Consider the following 22,463-nt stretch of genomic DNA (forward strand, 5'->3'; position numbering starts at 1 on the left):
TGCGGGTGGGCGGGCGGACTGCAGTGTGTCGTCCCGTTCTGCCACTCAGATGTACTGTAATAGAGTTTGCGAGACAACTGCCACAAGCGATCAGTTCACCGGGTGCACTTCTCTTTGTTGCACAACCTTCCCCTTTTTGCTCTCAGGGTGTTAGCCGCTTTTCCCACAGGCAGCACAACCGAGAGCAAGAAGAGAAAAATGGCATTTGTGCCACGACGCTGTCTCGACTGTGACTAATCTCTGTCGTTATCTGATGCCAGAATCATATCCTCCCCATCTGAGCAGCAGGCCAACTTGGACTAGAGTTATCTGCTTTGTCTGTTTGATGTCTTGTGCGAGGCTTCTTCCCCCCATGATGTAAACTCCCAGCGATGCCCTGACCTTTCACTTAGTCGCACAAGAAGTGGTTGCTTCTGCTTAGTGTCACCATGTTGTGCGTTCAATAATATATACATGTGTGAAGGATTTTAGGGGAAGGAGGCCAGTGTGTCTGAGTCATACCTACCCCTTTATGCAGTTGTTCCCATGGTTACCCAATCCCGAAACTCCCCCCACTGCATCCCCACCGTCAGCTGCCCACACAGTTTAGACAAGGATCAGGCCTCGTATGTGCGGCCGGTACGTGTGTCCATGTGTGAGGGTTAGGAAAGCTATATGTGATATGACACATTCAGTACGTTTTTACAAGTATTAGCAGCTGCACAAGCAGTCACAAGATGTATGTGTGAAAGTGTGATTTAGTGTAGACGAAAGCAGCAGTAAATGTGTTTGCTTGTGTTGCTGTGTGCAGTCACAAGGCTTTTATTTTAATGCTAATTACCGATTTCTCGTGCTACTATCAGGCGTGTATTAATCACATTAAATCTATAGTCTTGAAAAAATTCAACATTCAACACACCTCCACAGCATTAATTCTGTCTATCTGCTGATTTGACTCAGTCGGTTAATTCCCTTCTCATCTACTTTGCCATATTTCAATTGGTGTTTAACAACAATTCCTGTATCACACACTAAATCTCTTCCAGCGACTCAGAGGGAATAATCCGTCTCTGTTGAGTCATCTGCAGGAACATTCATCGAAGGTATTTAAAGGCATGCAAATAGAACTGATTGGATGTAACGGGAGCGGAGTGTTTTAACCACTAGTATGACAGGAGGATGCTCTTGCGAACAAAACTGAATGTGTAAATGCACTGAAAAGATAATTCTGGTTTATTTTGACCAAGCAGAAACCATGAAAATTGAAGCTGAAGTGCCAAAAACTGCAGTTCCTTGAATGGCCACTTGGCAGTGGCACAAAAATGAGTGAATCCCCATAGACCCCCATGTTAAAATTGCCGACTTTACAGCAGAAATAAACACATTTACAGCCTGTTGCAAAAACATGTTTGGTCTCTATAGCTAATTTCCCTGTTCCAAAAACTATACATATTTATATAACTTACCCATTTAAATTGTATTAAGGCTCAGAAATATGCATAATTAAGGGTAAGGCTGCATTATGTAAAAGTGGGGTGTTATCATAGACATGACCTGAATATTTCCATAGCCAACCTCAACTGCATGTTTGCTTCACCCTTTTGCTCATTTTTGGATTAGCCATGAGTTAGAAAGAGTCAAGTACTGCTAAGATGGGTATGGCCAGAGCCACAACACTGAGCTTCAAACTTATGGGTGACGTCCCACATCCATGATTCCAATCTGATATATTTCCTCTTATTTAATTATTATGGCTGTTTGCGTCATGCTAGCTTTGCATTGTCCACCACTATTGTAGAGAATCATAGCAAAGAATCCTACAAAACAATATATATATAATGACCTAAAACCTCCTTGAAACTATCTGATCTGATTTTTACGTGTATTACTCTAAACTATGTTTATTGAGTCCGACTGAAACTGAACAGAAAAATTAACAACTTAGACATTTTGTTAAGGAGCAGCTTGCCAGGTGGCTGTATGAACGATTTATTCATCTGCACACTCCGTTGTTTACATGTAAGACTGTGTATAGCTTTCAGTTCAGTGTGTTCTAACTGGAGAGGTCACAGCAGATGAGATATCTGGGACACAAAATGACTTGTTACTTCCTGAAATAACTCGAGAGCTGAATGGTCCGGCCAGTATTCAGCAATGTTTATCAAACTACAGATTCATTACGCTCATCCGTGGGCTACAGGGTCGAATAAGTGGTTGCCATCAAATCAAAAAATAAATAAGCAAATCACAAAGGCCGCAATTCAGGATATATCCGATATGGCTGTCAAATAATGAGACTGACGCAGTTTTGTTTAATACCACCAGATTGAAACTTACAGGGGTTATTTATGGGCCCATTGATTGATGTATACTATGTGTTTCAGGCATGAACACTCCGGTCTGAGGTCTGACCCACTGTGTAGCACAGACTGTCCAAAAGGTCAAAGAAGACTCAGCAGACTTCTTGATTGCGAATATGTGAAGTATTTATCTATAGTGCTCTTCATTCATGTGAGGAAAATAACCCCAAAATTAGCCAATACTCAATCAAATAAGCAACACGTCTTACCAGTACAGCATAACTTCTGTCTTTGGTGAGCAAAAACCCCAACTACTCATATCAGGTGATCAGTTCATACTTTGTTAGTTCCAGCCCTACCTTAGAAAGTATGGCGACCTTTTCCATAACTAATGCCAAACAACATCATAGCACTCATCTGCCATTCTAGATGTCTCTGTAGAAGCCAAGTGTCGGAAACCTTTACTTAGCTTGCTTGAGAAAATTCCTAAAAAGAGAAAAAACACCCCACTCCAGCCTAGTGATGTCAATATGATACGAAGTAAGTCGATTTTCGCCCTAAGTCGGACCAAAGCAGCTATGTGCATCATGATATCGATCAGTTCCTCGGAAAAGTCATGAATAGCAGTGACTTTCATGCATGTATGAGTCATTTTACAAATTAGCGAATGTGGCACAGTTCAAGGTGGCGTACAACCGGTGAATGTAAACAAGGATATCCTTTAGCGGTGCATGACAACGTGTTCCTCCGCTCCGCTTGACAACTAGTTCCACGTAACCAGTTTCGACGTAACGACAAAACGTCATAAACTGAGGACCCGCCTGTAACTGGTTCTGATGTAATGATGAAACGCTGTAGGTCGAGGACGTCGTAAACCGAGGACCCTCCGTAATCAGGAAATGCCGGGCGAACTATTTCTAGACATTAATCCTGCATGGTGAGCCTGAACAAGTGAACTTAAAAGGTGCGAATGAACAAGAAAAGCCACATTTGACCAGCGAACATATTGCTAACACATGTAAAAAATAATATTCTGTCACTTGCAAAATGAACATGTAGAGGACAAGTGGTGAAGAAAGTTCTCACAGGGTTTAAAGGTTTCAGCAGTTTTGCAAATTCATGCTGATAGTCATGCTTTTGATCGTGTCTCATGTTAAAACTCCATCACGCTTTAAGTCTTTTACATGTTGAATATTAATCTGAAGCTTGACTTCAAAAGATTGGATCACAAAATTAAATACCCTCCTCAGGAACACCACCAGTTCGCCAAAGTGCATCATCCTTTATGACGTCCTGTTGTATTTCTGTTCTAATAAATGTCAAATTGGAAAGACCTGCAACTGTCCTCATAATGGCCCACAAAGGAATCAGTGTTTGTGTTGACTTTCCATACAATCAGCCTCACATGAGAGAAGGCAAGCTGATCTTGATTGAGATCCAACATGGCTAAAGTTTCCGTTTCCTTTCTGTCACCTTCAAAACAAACATTAAAATGATCCTGTTTGCTAATTTCTCTGAATCTCTACAATGGAGGTGGAGAAGGTAGTATTAGTATGACCAACAGAGCCACATTAGACACACCAATGGGAGACGTCAGGCTGAAATGTCCTGGAACTGTTTGCATTCAGTGCATATTCCAGGAAAAAAACAAAAGCCACCACTTTCAGCTGCATTTACTCAGAACCGGTGCTCCTTTTTCAGCTTGTGGCTTTAAAGAGTGTCACCTTGGCATGTGGTAAGCCACTTCTTTACAGTATATCAGTGAACATTTCATGGGTGAGTCATTTTTTCCCCTGCAACCTCCAGCATCGATTATCATCTCATAACTTGATGCATGAATATGTGAAAAGAAACCTGCTTTATAGTAAACAACTTTTTTTGTGAGGTATTTGAGGCAAGGGCGGGTAGAGGAGAGGGAAGTAGCAGTTGGCGAACAAAGGCAAAGAATACGAGTCAGCAGACGTGGGTACAAACAATGCAGGTTTTTTAAAAGGTTTAAAATCGACTCGGATTGGCAGCCGGTGTTTGTTGGAGCTCCAGCGAATCACACACACACCGTGGTTTGTTTACAAGGACACCTTTAATTAGCAAGCGTTTCTCTGCCAGAGTGTGCAACAGTGTTCTGATGTAAAATTCAATGGGTCGCGTTTGTTCCTCTTTCGTTTCCAGTCCAATCAATAAATAAAACCTGCGCCGTCATCAGAAGGAGAAAGCAATGTGCCAGAGAGGAAAAAGCACAACAGTGTGCCACATCTGCAGCGTTTGACCTTTCTGCTCTTTCTCTCCGTCGCCCTCAGTGGAGGCCGTGGTGGAGTTCGACTATGAGGCTCAGCAGGACGATGAGTTGAGCCTGACAGTGGGCGACATCATCGTGAACATACGGCGCGACGATGGAGGATGGTGGGAGGGCGAGCTGGGCGGACGCAGGGGGCTGTTCCCGGATAACTTTGTCAGGGTGAGTAATTACAAACACGCCGACCAAACATCACTATCTTACAGACTTCACAAACCCACAAGAGGCGCTCCACAAATAGCAGCAGAGTCGTTGCGGTTTGTGTGTTTCCTTTGCTATTTTCATAGAGGAAAACACTTCTCACTCGCAGGTACAAGCTTGCAAACTCTGAACAAACTCTTGTGTTGTCACATGAGGTAAACCAAAATTAGAATTAGGAGTACAGTTCAGTTAAAGCTGAAATCGTGATTGGGGATCTTCTTCGATTAAGATTTATGGAGCCTCCAGGAAACCAAAAGTATTTCACGCCCTCCTCTGATGACTTGGTTGCGTTTTTAACCACCGTAAAACATTTGCTCACTTTGGAACAGCACACTTAGCATGTTGCTAACATTCTCATGCAGTTTTCATGTCGGCGGTGGAGAGCAGATCTGTGCAGCATATGATTTACATAATTCTCCTGCTCATCAACCCTTCATTCCCATGCTGGAAGCAGATGCATTTGTTATGTTTGTGGACTCATTTTAATTTGTTCCCCACATTTAATGTTAAAGTAGGTGGAAAACAGCAAGCAGAGAATGTCTGTTTTACCACAGAGCTTCCACGTCCTGTTTATGATTGTGGTGTCATCTATTTAAACCTGTGAGTGATTTTTCAGGGTCATTTACGACTTTTACTTTTAAGCTCTTAGCCATGCATGCTGTGGCTTGTTTTTGACAGAACAGTCTAGACCGGGGGTGGCAAATATTCGACCCACGGGTAAAAATCGGCCTGCCAAAGGGTCCAGTGTGGCCCGCAGGATGGCTTTGCAAAGTGTAAAAACAACAGTTGAAAATGAATCCTGAATGTGAAAATATTTAAAAACATTAAAAATTGTGCTATATAATGTCAAACAGTTAGCTAGCTTCAGTACAAAAGAGTGTGGTTTTGTGGAACCCTTTTGTTGATGCACTGACGCAACTTTTTTGTGTTTTTTTTATGTATAAATTTAAGGCAGGGGAACAACTTAACCTTCTTCTGTAGTAGTTCTTACTTTAGTTTGTATGATGTTAGTTTAGGTGGTCAGGATTACCACACAAGTGTGGAAATGAAAGTTGTTTTGTTCATAAAGCAAAAGTAAAATACTATATCGTTCAGTTCTGGATACCTAGTTTTGTGCCTTTGTCGATGCACTGTGATCTGTGAGTTGTAATGCACAAATGATAAACTGAGATATAATATATTGTTGAAATTGCACTTATTTTTCTTGAGAAATTTACAGTTATTCATAATGTTTTGTAAAAAGATAGTTCATTCAATGTGAACATTTTCAGAATGCAGCGCTCGATTTAGACGGTCGCCGCGAACGCCGGGAATGATAGGAGGTTGATGACATCATACAAAGCGGCTGCCTCCATGAAGAAAACATGATACGCGGTTCAGCTCGATCGAGCGGATTTGGACGGTCGCCGGGTCGCCATTTGCGACGTTTTTAGTCGCAAATGGCGACCCGGCGACCGTCCAAATCCATGCTTTCTTCATGGAGGCAGCCACTTTGTATGATGTCATCAACCTCCTATCATTCCCGGTGCTCGCGGCGACCTGGCAACCGTCTAAATCGAGCGCTGGAATGTACTTTTTTGCACTAAAACAAAGGGGAATATTTGGAATTCTTGTTATTTATTATTGATTATTATGCTATGATTTTACTGGTGCAACCCACTTCAGATCAAACTGGGCTGTATGTGATCCCTGAACTAAGATGAGTTTGGCACCTCTGGTCTAGACTGTCCAGATCTTTCATCATTTGATAAGGTTATACTCCCAGATTTTTCATATTAGCCTGTACATCAAGGAAAAAACACATTTCGTATTGTGAAAGTGTTGTGTTTTTGCACATATGTCACCATAAAATGCTGCTGAAAAGATATACTTTCATATTTGTGTTGGGGAAAATATGTGGAATCTGATGTCAGAACTATGATGGTGCAATGTATGAAAGTAGAAGTAGAGAAAAATACGTGCATGGTGCCTAATGGAGTTGAATGTCATTTCATTCAGCGACCCGTTGACAGACTTGCAGAGGTGGAAAATGGAACGCATATTTCAAAAATAATTTCTCTCACCTACACTTTGTCACGCACATAAGCGACTTAAGTCGTTGCAAAGGTCAAACTGTGCGGTTTCTATTGATACATGCAACACCTCGCTGCAACAAACGCTTTGAGGGCAAATTAACCGAGAAGAGGGGAAGTGAATCTGGACATAAAGTGTGTCTGTCACGCTTTAATGATCAATGCAAAATCAAGACAGATGACTATTCAAATTTGTGTCATTTCTCAGAATATGTCGTCATATCTGCCACTTTTACGGTAATTTTAAAGTGTCACTGTCACAAACGCACATTTGGATTCGAAGCTGTTTGTCGAAGCGCCTCTACGGTCACAGTCTTCATTGGTTAGCTGTTTTTCTGTAGCTCGCAGCGAGTCTCACAACACTGATAAGGATTTGAAAAAAAGAAAAAAAAATTGTGGTAGACATCTTATGATTTCCTCTTACATAAGTTTGATTGTGTTTTGCTGAAACTGTGAATGCACCACCCACAGTTACAAGTTGAGGATGCAAAAACGACAAAAAAGCTGCAAACGCTGGCGTAAACATGAGTATGTTCTATTCCTGCTCAGCTGCCAAATCGCTGCATATATTATCAGAAAACAAATGAGTGTTTTATGTATTTATTCATGTAAGAGCCGAAGTTAGTCGATTAACCCTTTAAGCCCCACATCCAGTCACTAACAGATCCACAACTCTGAGGCCAAAAGTGTTAAAACCGGCTTCTCTTATTTTGAAAGACGGTAAGTCTCTGCGTTTTAATCCCCACTGCAGCATGAAACGACCATTTTTTCTGTCTGCTCTAATCAAAACAGTAATTATAGAATATGTAACGGCCTTAAAACAGTGAGTCAGTGACGCTAATGTTACTGAACCTGTTCTAATAATGCTCTGCTGCAGCTTTACCCAGTTTGGTCCAAGGAAATGAAGCGACATCCGTTTTTTTATTTTAATAGCATTGCAAGGCAGCCACGTCACTGAAAGAGCCAAACCCTCTCACAGTGGGAGTTTTACTAAGAGTTCCGACCGTGTCGTTCTGATTTAGCACTGCTCTCTAACAACATTGTTAGACAGTATTTTTAAAAAGAGGATTAAAGTCATTGCAGCAGAGCCAGAAATAGGCTCTTATTCATTCGTTCATCACAACATGGTGGCTACAGGACAACCCGATAGTCAAGTGGTTTGGGCGGAAACCAAATGGTCGATTCCTGGGTGTTTGGACTTCAACTGCACGTTGCTCCACCGCTGTATTTAACCCCATTTTCTGTCTGTCTCTGCTGCTCGTATCGACTGAAAGCAAACGACCAAAAGATGCGACGCTCAACCACCAGCATTTAGCTCAGAGATTATAGCCTGGAGCTGCCAGCCTCAAGCAGTCATGAGAAGTGGCTGCAGAGGTGTGGTAATCTCACTTTTCCCCCAACCTATTTGTAGTCTGCAGACGCGACCGGCGTTGACTCAAGTGAGGCAGTTTATCGGATTTCATGCAGCTCCCTCCGGAGCCACAAAGGGCTTAATACAACATATGTAGTAGCGCTGCAGGCGCAGGTTCCCCGTCAGGTCATCATTTAAACGAGTAAATCCGTGGTGCCAGAGCCTCAAATGTGATTACTAGCTGGTTTTCATTACTTTCTATCTCCCCGTTGTAGACATGCACTCCTTTCCAGTTATCTGACAGCGATGTGAAAGTGTCTGCTTCATGTCTAAATATGCACCCTTTACTTAAGAATTGCAATCTGACAAGGTTGGACCGAGTAACATTCCTGTTAACACGGCATGAGTCTGAACTGCATAAATAGATGGATAGTGACACACAAGCATCACGTACCTCCAACTATTTGCAGGAGTTGTTCTTCAGAGTTTCACACAGACAACAGAAGGATCCATATGAGCGTCTCTAAAGTGGCAAAGTTGGATTTTTGCCCATGAAACTGCAGAAGTAACTTAATTAATTACTAAAAAATGTAAATTATCCATGACATGGATACAGGATTGATCAGCTTTGGTTTATTATTGTGCTTTTATGCTTAAAGAGTTTTTTGGAGCACCATTTATGGTGTTTGTCAGTAGGTAACAGCATTGACTGAAGAGGCACCTATGAAACACCAGGAGACGGTGAGAAATGCCCATCACATATTCCCAAATCCCAAGCTGACGTCTTACCAACGATCTAGAAGCCATATTAAAAGTGTTATAAAGGATGACCTTGAAATGCTGCAGGTTCTTATGTTTGACTTTATTGCTTGAATATTACCGAAATAGTTCTCAAGTCCACAAGGAACCTTGAAAATGTGTCCTTAAAGAGCTTATTCTTGCAAAATCCCATTTATGGTGTATAAAGAGACCATTTTTTAATGGTTAAACAGGCACTTGTAGCGGTTCTTTAAGGAACTGCTTGAAGAACTGCTCACATATAGAAAGCTGGATGGGTTAGACTATGTTAAGACTTATGTTTTCTGCACAGTTCTTCCTGTACTGATGTAAACCTGCTCAAACTGGAGCCAAGACTTGACATTCTAGTGTTGTAAATAGTATTTTATCTTGAACTGAATGTCCAGACTGTATGTAGTAGATTATGTAGATGATTCGATGAGTTCGACAGCGCTAAGAGTTGTATTTTTCACATGATTCTTCCTGTACTAATGTAAACCTGCTCAAATTAGAGCTGAGACTTTACATTCTGTAGTTGTACCTAGTATTTTATCTTGAACTGAATGTCTAGAGTTGTAATTTCCACATAGTTCTTCCTGTACTGATGTAAATCTGTAAACTGGAGCTGAAACTTGAGAACTCCCCCTAAAGAGGCTTTTGATATATCGAGCGTACATGTTTGCGGTGGTATGTAAAGGGAAGTCTCTTGTTCACTGTCGAAAAAGAGGAAGTAGAGAAGTGCCGCAGGCCATGGGCACAACAGGACACATTTTTACAACAGTATAAAAGTCCATCCATTGTGAGGCTGTTCAGGCTGTGCGACTAGGCTTGATTTGTGCTGACCGACCGCCACCGCTCTCATTCACCATCAGAGCGCCGGACAATGGGCCTCACGAAGCCTTTTGCCTGGATGTTGTGGTGTGTGAGAGAGACAGAGGGAGGCTGTGAGTAATGCAGTAATACCAGACTGCCCTGTCACAAGACTGCAGTTATGGGAATCAGTGACATTAAGCCTGGCAATGCCGATGAGTGTGTTTGCGTAGGAAGTGGGGGATGTGGACATGCAGGTTGAAGAGGTGACGGGAAGCGATGGTATGCAGGCAGCCCCCCTCCAGCACCGTCACCGCTGGCGACAACCGGGACAGATAAAGGCCTCAGGTTGTCACTCGTCACTGCAGATGTGTTTGCTAGGGGTCAGCTCAGGCTCAAACACTGCGAATTCCATCCTGACACTGTTAATGCCGTCAGTTGAGTAATTTGGCAAAGCAACGGCACCGTTAGATTTTATGAGCCACTAATGCTGGTTTAAGTGACAGGCTATATCCGTAATTAGCTGCTCAACCGTCAAGTTATACGTGATCTATCTGGAAACCACAGCACTGACAAGCGAAACACTGAGTTATTTCAGAAACCGCATATTTTACATATTTTTTCCGTATATGTCGAATTCTGTTGAGCTCATTTCCACTGTTATTCAAAAGAAATGGCTGCTAAGATTATTTGATTATTTTCATGACCTTTTAACCCACTGAATGTTGTCTTGGCTGCTTTTTTGGGCCAAAGATGGTCAGAAGCTGCAAATAGATTCAAAAAATGCTTAAGGAATGGCTCAATTGTGGAATTGTGTTGCTAATTGTATTTTCTATCCACTGATTAGTCTGCTAATTAGCGCCGCTCGCTTTCCTTCCAAGAAAAGGAGCCTGAAGTGACTGGTTTCCTCATGAGCGTCCATGCAGAGGTGGAGGATATCCTGTTTGTGGGAAGTGTTGCAACCATGTGACTGCTGCTCATTAGACAAGCAGATATTGCAAATCGGAGTCACATGTGCTGATCTGACAGGACATTCTTTAGGAGTGAAGGTTGACGTCTTGTGCCTTAGAAAGCTCAGTCACTGGGTGTGTCTGAGAGAGCCGAGACCGAGCTGGAGTCGACAGTTTTTCAGTGTTTTTATTAAGAAAATGACCATAAATGTACATTTAAAATGGGGAAACACTGATTACTAATTAATCCAGTGTTTTGAGCGTATTTTACAGAGCTCATTTAACATCTTCAGATATCTAGTTGTGTCTGAGTAACACTTGAAAATCTTAGTATATGCTGCTGTTCATACAATTCTAGTATATTTTGTTATGGAAAATGTTTGCCGTTTTTGTTTAGGAACATGGCTTAAATTACGAAAGTGTTTGTAGATTCATTTCCTGGTAATTTTTTTCTCATTTTCTGCTCAGACTTTAGTCAAGCTGCCTTTTAAATCTCCAACAAAAATGTCTATAGCACACCAACAACTTGTGTAAATATTGCAGATTATTTTTTAAAGGTGCCATATTGCTCTTCTTTTTCATCAAATAATGAAAGACCCACATCCCCAGAATGTATTAAAATACTACAAACATGATTAATTTCACCATGACTGCATAATTCGTGATTTCAGTCTTGGTCTAAATGGTCAGTTGGAGTATCTGTAGCTTTAAATGCTGCTGTCCACGCCCCCTTCAGTAAGAAAACTCTCTCTGCATCTGCGATTGATTGTGTGACATTAGGACTTTCTATCGCTTTTAACTTTCTCTCCCAGTGATCTTTTGGCATGAAATATGGCAGAATTTACAGTACAGCTCTTGTTTTTAACTGATGCGTTTGGTGAGTTTGTCAGGCAAAGTTGCGGTTAAAAAAATCAGCAGTCGCTCTGAAGTGTAGTCCTAATGGTCTTTGTTTTACTCTCAATTTCATGCTTGGTAAGTTATGTGAAATTAGGAATGGGAAAAATGTGTAAATGAAAGCAGCTTTACTGGGAATCTTGTTGTTAAAATACAGTACAGTAGGTCCTTGGTTTACGGCGTTTCTTGGTTACGTCGCCATCTCCCATAAATTTATTACAGCCTGGTTCCATCATTCCAACGTACGGCGTTTGCGACGTTTATGCAAATTTCACACAGAAACGAGTTGGTGAGTGGAGTGGCTGTACAGTGTTTTTATGTGCTAGATTATGATTTTACCACTGTGTTAGCATAGGTGAGTGACATAGGTACTTATGTGAGTTCCGACTTCTAGTGAAAATCGCATTGCGTCGCGCTGCAGGAACAGAAATCCAATGAAAGTCAAGACCCGTTTGTGTACACTTCCGTTTAAAAGTTTGGATCCACCTAGAAATGTTCTTATTTTCGAAAGAAAAGCAGTATTTCAATGACGATAACATTAAATTCATTAGAGATGCAGTCTAGACATTGTTAATGTGGTAAATGACTATTCTAGCTGGAAACGGCTGATTTTTAATGGAATATCTCCATAGGGGTACAGAGGAATATTTCCAGCAACCATCACTCCTGTGTTCTAATGCTACATTGTGTTAGCTAATGCTGTTGAAAGGCTCATTGATGGTTAGAAAACCCTTGTTCAGTTATGTTAGCACATGAATAAATGTATGAATTTTCATGGAAAACTTGGAATTGTCCGGGTGACCCCAAACTTTTGAAAGAGTGTTTGTGAGCACAGAGAGCAGGAGAGAAGCTAACAGACTGACTTTAGGCTGCAATGAGACACAACAGGCAAAATGAAAATACAGTAACACACAAAGTCCTTGTTTATTGGTCTCAATGTGATATTAGCATTAAAAAAAACAAATAATCCACTGGATCTTTAGTTCCTCCGATGCTGGGAGTGCATGAAGACTCCTGTGTTCACTCTTGCAGCCAACGGCACCACATTTGGTAAACTTTGCTCAAGCATTTCAGCAGAAGCAGCTTTAGCAAGTAAATAAACCTGGCAAAGTGTACACCAGCTGCTCATGCTGAATGAGCGGCTCACTTGGAAGCAGCAGCAGCAAATTTTTTGGCCGGACGACTGTTGGTTTCCCAGTTTCTAATTGGAAACAGAGTAAAATTCCGGCCATCTGGTCGAGGAGGAGTGGAGGAGTGGCAGTAGTAAGCATCTTAATATTCTCACAGCTTTTATTTTACACCTCCGAGGCTTCAAGACATAGAAAACGCAATAAAAATGGAATATGGGACCTTTAAATTGATAAAGAGGGAAAAGGGGACACACACCCAAAACCAGGTGTGAGAGGACATTAAGGTTAATCAAATCTGCAAAGTAAATAACTAAGGATCTGAATGCTTTAGTAAAGGAAAGGTTTTCATTTTGGTTGAAGGAAGATTGTGGGAAAAAAACATGTTATTGAGTGTAAAATGATGTGGAAGAAGTTGCAGTTTTATTCATTTAAAATGAAATCTTCAACACGAGCGAAAAAAAGGTGAAGGTTAGTGTGAATACTTTCTGTAGTGACTGTATGTGAGTGTAAGCAGAGTTGTGCAATGAGGATGGAGCGTATGAAAAGAGGGGAAATAATACTTTGCGTCACTGTTCCGCTCTGCATTTCACAATGATTTTTTGTTTTTTACAAGCATCGGCTCGGCTTCTCCGTTCCTTGTTTTCTCTCCGCAGTGCATCGCAGTGTTTCGAGGGCTAACATGCCTGATTCAGTGCGCGTTATTAGCTGCTTCACTGCATTGTTCTGCACTGTCTGTGAGGAGAAAAGGTCGCGTGGACTGTTGATAGGGCAGAGCAATATTTAGCGTTAAAGCAGCGCTGGGTAAACCACATAGCTGCTTGTCAGGCTGCTTTTTTGCCCGTTACAGACCTACAAACCCACCGAGGCAGTGTACATAATGCAGGTGTTTCCTGTTCAGATATGATGAATCACGTCGTCTTCCTCTTCTCTTTCTGCTGGGTTTCCTTTAACTCTGGGTTACCTCCAACATCCCCACAGGAGGAACTGCAGTCGAGCGTGAACGCAGTCCAAGTAGGAACAAAGGCCTCGAACAACAGGAGCTTTTTGCTTCATTTCCAGATTTATTCATGATTTCGTTTTTTAAAAAGCATGTATTTTTATCTCGTGAGAGCAATCTGTCTGAACCAGTTCGAAGACATAAAGATTTTCGTCTCCACATTTCTGTTGAGCTCATTCTACAGAAAGTCCCATAGCTCCCATAATGTCAGGCCTGGAGGTTTGAAATTTCATTCAATTTTGGCTCATAATATGCAGAAGGTATGCAGTGATTTGCATAGACTAACTTTTTGTTATTCAAATATGGCTTTTTGCAGAGACACACACACAAAAAAGCTTTGCTGAGGCGCATTTGAACTGATGTGTTTGAGGTAAAACAATCACATTTTCAGAAACTACAACATATCTTTCAAATGAAGCCTCATACATGCATTTTGGCTGTAAAGTCCTTCTGTCACAGGCGTTTCCATTTGCCAACTAGGTGAAAATCTCATAAAATGTGGGTGTTAAGAGGTCAAGAATTTATGTTCCATGCAGCCAAACAGCTGTAAATGCTGCGTTCCTCCTTCACTACTCATAAAAAGAAAGAAAAGAGGAAACTGTAGGCTAACAAATGGCCACTGTGGGTTTGTGCGTAGGTTGGTTTGTGCAGTGTCTCCGACTTAAAAGTGTTCAACAATCAGTCTGTGGGTCTAGGGTTTTGAAACGGTGTTTTTGCAGAGCTGAAGCCGACTCTCTGCCTGCAGAATCAATATCTGCTTCTGTGGGTTGCATTAACGCTGCATTAGCCTATTTAACAGCAAATGTGAGGCAAAGTTGGCAGTTTGATCTGACCCCAGCAACCAGGAGTCACGTAAGGCGATGACCGCAAAGAAATAAGCACAAAACACGTCATATTCTTGAGGAAAAATAAATCAATTTCTAAGTTGTTTTTTTTTTAAATCTTGTATGAAGAAAAGCCACATGTCGGATTTTAACTCTCCTGTTGTCATCATTGACAGGAAACCACAAAAATGTTGTTTCTTTGTCTGGAAAAATCCAAAATTAATCAAAAAAATTCCCCAAACTTCTGAAAAATTGCAGAACCTTCAGGAAGAAAATTCCAATAATTCCTTAAAAGTTTCACTTAAAAGTTTTATTTGAAAAAAAAACAACAAATCCCCCCAAAATTGGCAAGAAAATCCTTATAAATATTTTTTGAAAATTAGGAAAAATCTTCCAAAAAATCCTAAAAATATCTAAAATGATTACTTATATATCAGTAAATTTTCTAATATTTTCTTCAGAACATTCACCAAAAAAATCAACCAAAATCCAGCAAAATTCACTGGATTTTGGTTGATTTTTTTTTTTTTTTTTTTTGGTGAATGTTTTTAAGAAACATTTCTAACATTTCCTTTTTTCCACCAAAAAATGTTCACAAATTTCCCATAAATGTTGAAAATGTGGACATCATAAGTTTCACTGTGAAAATAGATTTTTTTTCCCACATTTTCAAACTTTAAAATGGGTCAATTTGACCTGCAGGATGACATGAGGGTTAATTGGCCTCTTGGCTGTGAGGAGGTTGAATCTTTTCACGGCTCAGTGCCAGATATGTGGTTCATTCTGAGAAGGAAGGTGTGTTTTTACTTAAAAAGAAATCAATCTGACCTCGGTTTTATTACAGAGTCGGAGACCTTTGCAGCTCCCAAAATGGCCTCAAATGAGCTGTCGTCAAGGAAACGTCTCCTCTTGTTGATATTTTTGGATCTGGGAGGCTCATTAAGGCTTTCACGCCACAACCCGAGCGAGTACGAGGGCTCGGACTCTGAGTCAGCGTGGCCGGGTCCGTCTGCCTCGCTGGGCTGCGTTCGCCACAGGCCACGGCTTACGAAACAGTGTCATGATGAATGTGGTGGGGAGATGTGAAGCGTCACGTCTAGTTTTTTTTTTTCCCCCTGGATCTCTGTGCACGGAGGTTCTTGCGTCTCCCCCGGTTGTCGTGCCTGCTTGTTGGCTCTTCTGTCGCGCTGTTTGCGTCTCCATCGGTTTCGCAGGCCGTCTTGTGATTCCTCATGAGCGTGAAAGTCACAGGGACACAGAGACGGGCTGAAGGAGGGAGGTTTTCTGTTTGTGTTTGTCCGAGCCTTACGAGCTTCAGCCGGTGCTCTGCTGGTAAACAGTCGGGGTCACCGGGGTTAGTGCTGATACTACTGCTGCTCCACAGCTGCAGCAGAGCCACAAATAGAGTTTGACGTAGATGATTTGCATTCGAATACATAATCGAGCTTGCTGCATAGCACAAAATGTCACATATTTGATTGCTTTCCTTCATTTTGCAGAAATTATTCATATTTAGACATATTTTATTCATGGTTTGCATCTAAAAATGATTTCCCGCTCAATTAACCCTTAGTCAAGTCAAGTCAACAACCAAGGTTGACCAAAGGGCTTCACAGTTCAAAATGGAAACAAGACATAATCTGTGAGGAAATACACTGAGCAAGATAAACAATGGCATTGGTCAGTGTCAGTGCTCAGCTAAAAGTAAAAACCAGAGACTACATATATGTCTTCAGTAGGCACTTGAAGGTTTCAAGAGACTGAGCGGTTCCCATTGGAACAGTTCGATTCCACAGACTGGGTGCAGCCACAGAAAAGGCTCCAGTTCCGACGTAACGACGAAACGAAGGTCGTAAACCGAGGACGCCCTGTAGTTAAATAGTGCAAATCCACAACATATGTCATCTCACAGCACTTCTGAGTTGTTTTTGTTTGGGTTTATTTTGAACATTTCAACCCAAAAAAGAAAACAACAACAAAAGACAATGACGAACTCAAAAAGGAGCGGAAAGAAGTCGAAACTTCTCATCCCACCCCTTGTCCTTACACAAATGATTGTCAATCTATTCTTCCTGCTTCTTCAAAATACTACCATTTGTAAACAGTAATAGCAATAGTGAGCATGATTTATAATGACTTTACACCAATATCTGCATTTGTACAGAAGCACAAAGACAAAAGAATCTCACAGTAGCAAAACACAACAGAAAGAAAAGACCCAACTAAACATAAGCACAGAAAAATACAGAAAATAAATCTTTAAGTCACTGCAGTTCAAAAAATGAAGGGCAAGACTTTACAAATTTTATACAAAGAGCAGAGAGCCCAACGATCCAAAGCTGCCTCTGGATTCCCTATGATTAGCAAGCAGTCAATGAAGGTAGAAGGAACCAAAAACAAGCCAGAAAAAACCTTTTTACAGGGAGGAAAATAAAATAAAAATGACAGAACCAGGCTCAGGGAGGGCAGCCGTCTGCCTCGACCAGCTGGGGTGAGGAGGGTTTGTGATAGGTCAATTTTAATTAGAATATATGGATTCTCTCATTATTTTCCAATAGAAAAATACTCATTACTAATGTTTTGGTTCACGTTTAAAGCTGCAGTGTGCTCCTTTCCCATATAAATGAACATCTGTTACATCTGAGCCTTTACAGTTCACACCATGCTCATTTAGCTGATCGGCTCCGTCATAAATCTGTTTCACGGTATACCAGGGTTTGAAATCTGTTGTCTGTGGTGACCTTCCCACGCTGTTGCACAGGTGGCGATGTGTTTTATGTGAATCAGCAGTGATCGGTTAGCCAGGAGCTGGAAGAATGCTCCACAAAGCAGGTTTAAGCACAAAATGTCATTTTACAGATAAATGCAGGTGTTGAGTTTCCCTTAGGTAAAAATAGATGCAGCTTTGAAGAAAATTGGGGTTTTTTGACGTGAACGTGGGAAATGCTGGTTTGAAAGAAAAGGGGGGAAACCCTCATCAATGTTCTTTGTTTCAAAATGTGTCGGGTTCACATGAATGCCTCATTACCGTTGTTTGGATGTAAGATGGTGAGAATTTACAGTGACGAATCAAAGAATATATTCACATTACATTAAAAAATAAGTGTCCAGATCATGGGATAAAAATGTAAAATTCAGAGATAAAAACTCAGGAAAAACAATTCTTTAATCTTCTATTTATTTTTGATTAAAAATTCAAAATTACTTTTTGACGAAAGTAAACATTTGGATTATCCCATATTTTTTTTACCTTATATAATAAGACAAAAATATTTTAATAGATCTTTTTTACTTGTATATTCAGTTGTATAAATCTACAGAGTAAAAGGTTTATCATGTAGTTGCTGTGTTTAAATGAATGTAACGTTACTGTTGTGGAGAGAATGAAAATTGAAAATTCAAAGATTTTATCTTCATCAAAAAATCAAAATGATTGTTTGATCAAAAAGTAAATATTTGAACTTCCTCATGTTTTACCTGATGAGAGAAAAACGGCATTATAGTCAGAGATGTTTTTCTCTTTTATATTTAATTAGTTTTGTCCAGGGAACAAATATTATTAAATAAAATTCTGTTTCAAAGTGTGTCCAACTGTACAGGTAGAATTTGTTGTATTTTTTCCAATTTTCTGACTTCTCTTTTGTTGTCATTAATGCTAAACTATTCTTGTGGTGATGTTGACCTATTTAAGTAATATTTTCTGTGTAAAACTGATTATTTCTGTTGGTTGAGCATTACAGCATCATTATTAGCTTGTATCATTTTGTTTGAGTTGAGCAGCGCTCTAAAAGATGAATTCTTCTAAAAATAAATGTGACATTTAGACATTATAAGGTGGATCTTTTTCAGCTAAACTGCTGACAAATCGGATTAACCTTTAATTTGTTTTTTTATGCAGCAATGGAACCCATTTTTCATTAACACTGAATAAACCAGACATTTACAGAGAGCTCTTTTCTTCCTGCCTCCGCTTATCCTCACCTCATTTGTTTCTGTAACTGACGTCTTCTCACCTGAACCTTCCAGTTTTCTCCCGGTTCCTCCTGCACTAATGACTTCCTCTGCCTCTCTCTGTAGGAGATAAAGAAAGAGGGGAAGAGGGATGGAGGACAGGCCAGCATGATCAGATCTGACCTCGCTAACGGCAGAGCCAGCCCCGTGTCCGACCCCGGCGTACGACCAGGAAGGAAAGGTACTCGGCTCCGTCACAGTCTCTTCGGGTAGCTTTAAGTCTTCAGGTTGAAACAATGATCCTATTAGTGTGAGGAAGGATTTGGGTCAAGCACCATTCAGCTGTGAAGATGCATGCACGTACAATACATTCACTGTAGACACATGATCAGAGGTGTGGCCTGGAGCCTCCAAACCAGAGGCAGAAGATGAGACGGCTGATCTATTAGTATTACAGATGGGCTATTTAACAGTCCTTAATGAGCTCAACCTTTGCACTAAGTGACAGAAAACACTTCTTTTTTTGGCAGTTAATCAAATGATCTTAAAGAGATGTGAAATGACCAGAAAGAAAAGCAAAATGATTGCAAAGAAATTGCAAAACAGCCACAAAAATCTGTAAAAAGACCACAAAGAGACCAAAAGCAAATGCAAGAAAATGCAGAACAAACACTTACAAAGAGACGTAAAGCAGCAACGGAGAGACACAGCATGATTGCAAAGACCCATAAAACAGACACAAAGACTTGCAAAATGACAACAGACAGAAAATGACCACAAAGAGATGCAAAACTACCACAAAGACAAGAAAACAAACTACAAAGAGGCATAAAATAACAACAAACAAGTGCAAAATAACCAAAGAGATGCAAAACAAACATAAAGAGATGACAAATGACTACAAAAGGCATAAAATAACCACAAAGAGATGCAAAACAGCTGCAAAATAACCATAAAGAAATAAAAATGACTACAAAGAGACATAAAGCAACCACAAGGAGATGCAAAAGAAGCACAGTGAATTCAAAATGAACACAGAAGTAAATAGTGGCTACATAGAGACATAAAAGAAATTCAAAGAGTTGTAAAGCAACCACAAAGAGATGAAGAGCGACAAGAGGCATAAAACAACCACAGAGATTCAAAAGTGATCACGGAGGCATAAAACATCCACAAAGAAAACAGAAACATGACAAAATGACTAAAAACAGACCACAAAGAGATACTAAATGATTGCAAAGATGCTTAAAACAACCACAAAAAGATGCAAAGCGAAGACAAATACACAAAAACGACTGCAGTGAATTAAAACTACAAAGAAATCGAAGCACAAAGAGGCACGAAACAAGCGCAAAATGGCAGAAGAATTCTAAGAAAATGACCACGAAGCAGTGCAAACTGACTACAGAGTGACCACATTTATTAGAAGAAGAGCTTTGAACTTTATACATTTCATCCATCTCTGCACAAGGCTGCATATGTGATGAAAGATGAAGAGCAGTGCCAGCTTGTGGAGCAAAGAGGAACTGCAGGGTCATGTCTTGATGCCCCAGCTGGTGTGGAGTGAGTCAGGAGTAATGAGGAAGCTAATGGGTGGAGGACAAACAACTGCAAGGCTAGTTTGGTGTCAGAGCTGGTTAGATGTCATCAGAGGTCAACGTGTCGGGCTTCAGCCTTTTTATTAAATGATTACAGAACACCTTGTGGGGCCTGGATATGCAGGAGTCTGTGTGACCTCAGTGTGTCACATGTTGTGTTGATGATTGTGTGCGCTGCAGGAGAGCAGATCCGCAAACGGAGATGTAAGGCCGCGTTCAGCTACGTTCCTCAGCATGAAGACGAGCTGGAGCTGAAAATAGGCGACGTCATCGAGGTCGTAGCAGAGGTAAGGAGGCAGATCTCTGCAGAAAAAAACACCAACGCGTCTTTTCACATTTACCAGCTGCTTCATGACGACCTGTTGGTGAGGGTTCACGCCGTACTTCGACGTCACTTATTTGTGTTGTCTTGGTTTCATTTTTGCCGCTGAATGATCCTCAGGGGCTCAGACACCATGAAATAAAAATCCGTCAAAAATATTCACATTAAGCGTTTTTTTTTTTTTTTGGCTGAGTAAGTGAAGGTTTTGAGATAAAGAACTGGATTTCTTTTAATGAAAAGGAAACATTATTTTTATAAAAAGTCGAGATTATGGTATAAAAGCTCATTTTTTAAAAAAAAATCATGAAATATTTGAACTTTGTCATACATTTTTTTTTAAAAATCTCATGAGATAAAAACGCGCAGATATATAATTTTTCAAAAGATTCAAGACCTTAATTAATTGTCATTTACGCTGCAGAAACACACTGGTTACCCTGAGTGATGGAATTCTTATTTTCAGAATTCTCTTCATACAACTGAAATGTAAAATAGAATTAAATGAAACTATATAGAATTGAAGAAAAATAAAATAAATTAAAATAAAAATAGTACAAAAAAATGTTAACATCTTGTGCTGTACTGTTGTATGTAAACATATGTGAGAATTTGTTCTAGTTTCGGTTAACATAAGTAAATATGAAAAAACATACTCATTGTTTGGATTAAACGTGAACATTATGGGATAAGTTGACGTTCTGATATTTTTTTATTTAATGAGATCAAAAATCTCAATTATGACAGAAAGTGTTTTGAGAAAAAAAATTATTGGATAAAAAAAACGTAGATTGAAGTGTTACAAAGTCAACATTATGACATGAAGTTAAATATTTTGTATTGGTTCGATTAAAAAAAAAATGTATTGCTTTATTTTAACCACAACTAAAAAAAATGTTTTAACACATAAGGTGAAACATAAAAACTCGGATATATATTGACAAAAATATATTTTTTTGCGAGACATGTTGGCTTTATCATATTTTTATTATTCAACATTATGAAAAAATCTAAATAATCAAAGAAAAACCTAAAAACCACAACTAATTCTGAGTTTTTATGTCATAATTTTGACTTAATGCCCTGGCTAATGTGTTTATTTTTTCTTTCACTTTTTAAATTTTTCCTAATGGTGATGTGCTTCCATGCTGATGTGACCTTCTGGCAAAATAAACACTAGGAAACAGCAGCAGTAAATCCTGAGTATTGGTGTATTTATCTTGGAGCACCTGTGTAAATCTATCGTTGTGTTACAGTGTGTTGTCTGCGTCGTGTGTCTGTGCGTGTTCAGGTGGAGGAGGGCTGGTGGGAGGGAGTTCTTAACGGGAAGACTGGAATGTTTCCCTCCAACTTCACCAAAGAGATCCTGATCGACTCGGAGACGCCGTCTTTGGACACGTCGCAGGAGGAGCTCCGCAGCAGCCGCAACAGTGAGTCTCAGCAATCACATGGCGGGAAAAAATCGGAAACGTCTCGCTTTCTTTACAATCTTTACTGATTTCTACAAGTTTTGAGACATTGTGCTAAATCTACTTTTGCAGCAAGCTAACATTTGTCTTTTGTGTCTGTGTGTAGATAAGGAAAGTCCAGGCAGTGAAAGCGATGGAACGGACACTCGGTCAGAAACAGGGTCTGAAATCCAGCCAAAGAAGGTAATTAATCAAATGTGCTTATTCGGTGCTGAATGTATTGTGTAGGTGCGGCCCTCTAAATCATAAATCTGTCATCCTTCACATTCCTTGACACTCTGGGCCAAATGAACCTCCAAACTGTCATCGGACCCATATTAGCATCAACTGTAGATGACAGTTTATTTCCTCAGAAACCACAAAGCACTCCAGAGCTGAAATGTTTACTTGATTAGAAAATTAATCCTTATCTTTGTAATAAGTGATTACATAATTCTTAATCTGATACCAGCTTGTCAAATGTGAGTTAATTTTCCCCGTTATTTTACGATGGAAAAGCCAAATTTTATTTTTTTTACAGGTGGTCGACAAACTTTTTTTTTTACACA

The 22,463-nt window shown here is 40.1% G+C and overlaps 1 protein-coding gene across 4 annotated transcripts in view; it reads left to right on the top strand.

Moving 5' to 3' along the window:
• sh3kbp1 (SH3-domain kinase binding protein 1) overlaps positions 1-22,463 on the top strand; it is a 50,746-nt gene that overhangs the window by 6,143 nt on the left and 22,140 nt on the right. For all 4 annotated transcript variants that reach the window (XM_022193922.2, XM_051940654.1, XM_051940655.1 and 1 more), the window contains exons 2-6: positions 4,577-4,734; positions 18,656-18,770; positions 20,308-20,414; positions 21,738-21,876; positions 22,022-22,098. In XM_022193922.2, the coding sequence (XP_022049614.1) occupies positions 4,577-4,734; positions 18,656-18,770; positions 20,308-20,414; positions 21,738-21,876; positions 22,022-22,098 (596 nt within the window). The remainder of the gene's footprint in view (positions 1-4,576; positions 4,735-18,655; positions 18,771-20,307; positions 20,415-21,737; positions 21,877-22,021; positions 22,099-22,463) is intronic.

The sequence above is a fragment of the Acanthochromis polyacanthus genome, chromosome 20, assembly GCF_021347895.1.
Source record: "Acanthochromis polyacanthus isolate Apoly-LR-REF ecotype Palm Island chromosome 20, KAUST_Apoly_ChrSc, whole genome shotgun sequence".
Lineage (NCBI taxonomy): Eukaryota > Metazoa > Chordata > Actinopteri > Pomacentridae > Acanthochromis > Acanthochromis polyacanthus.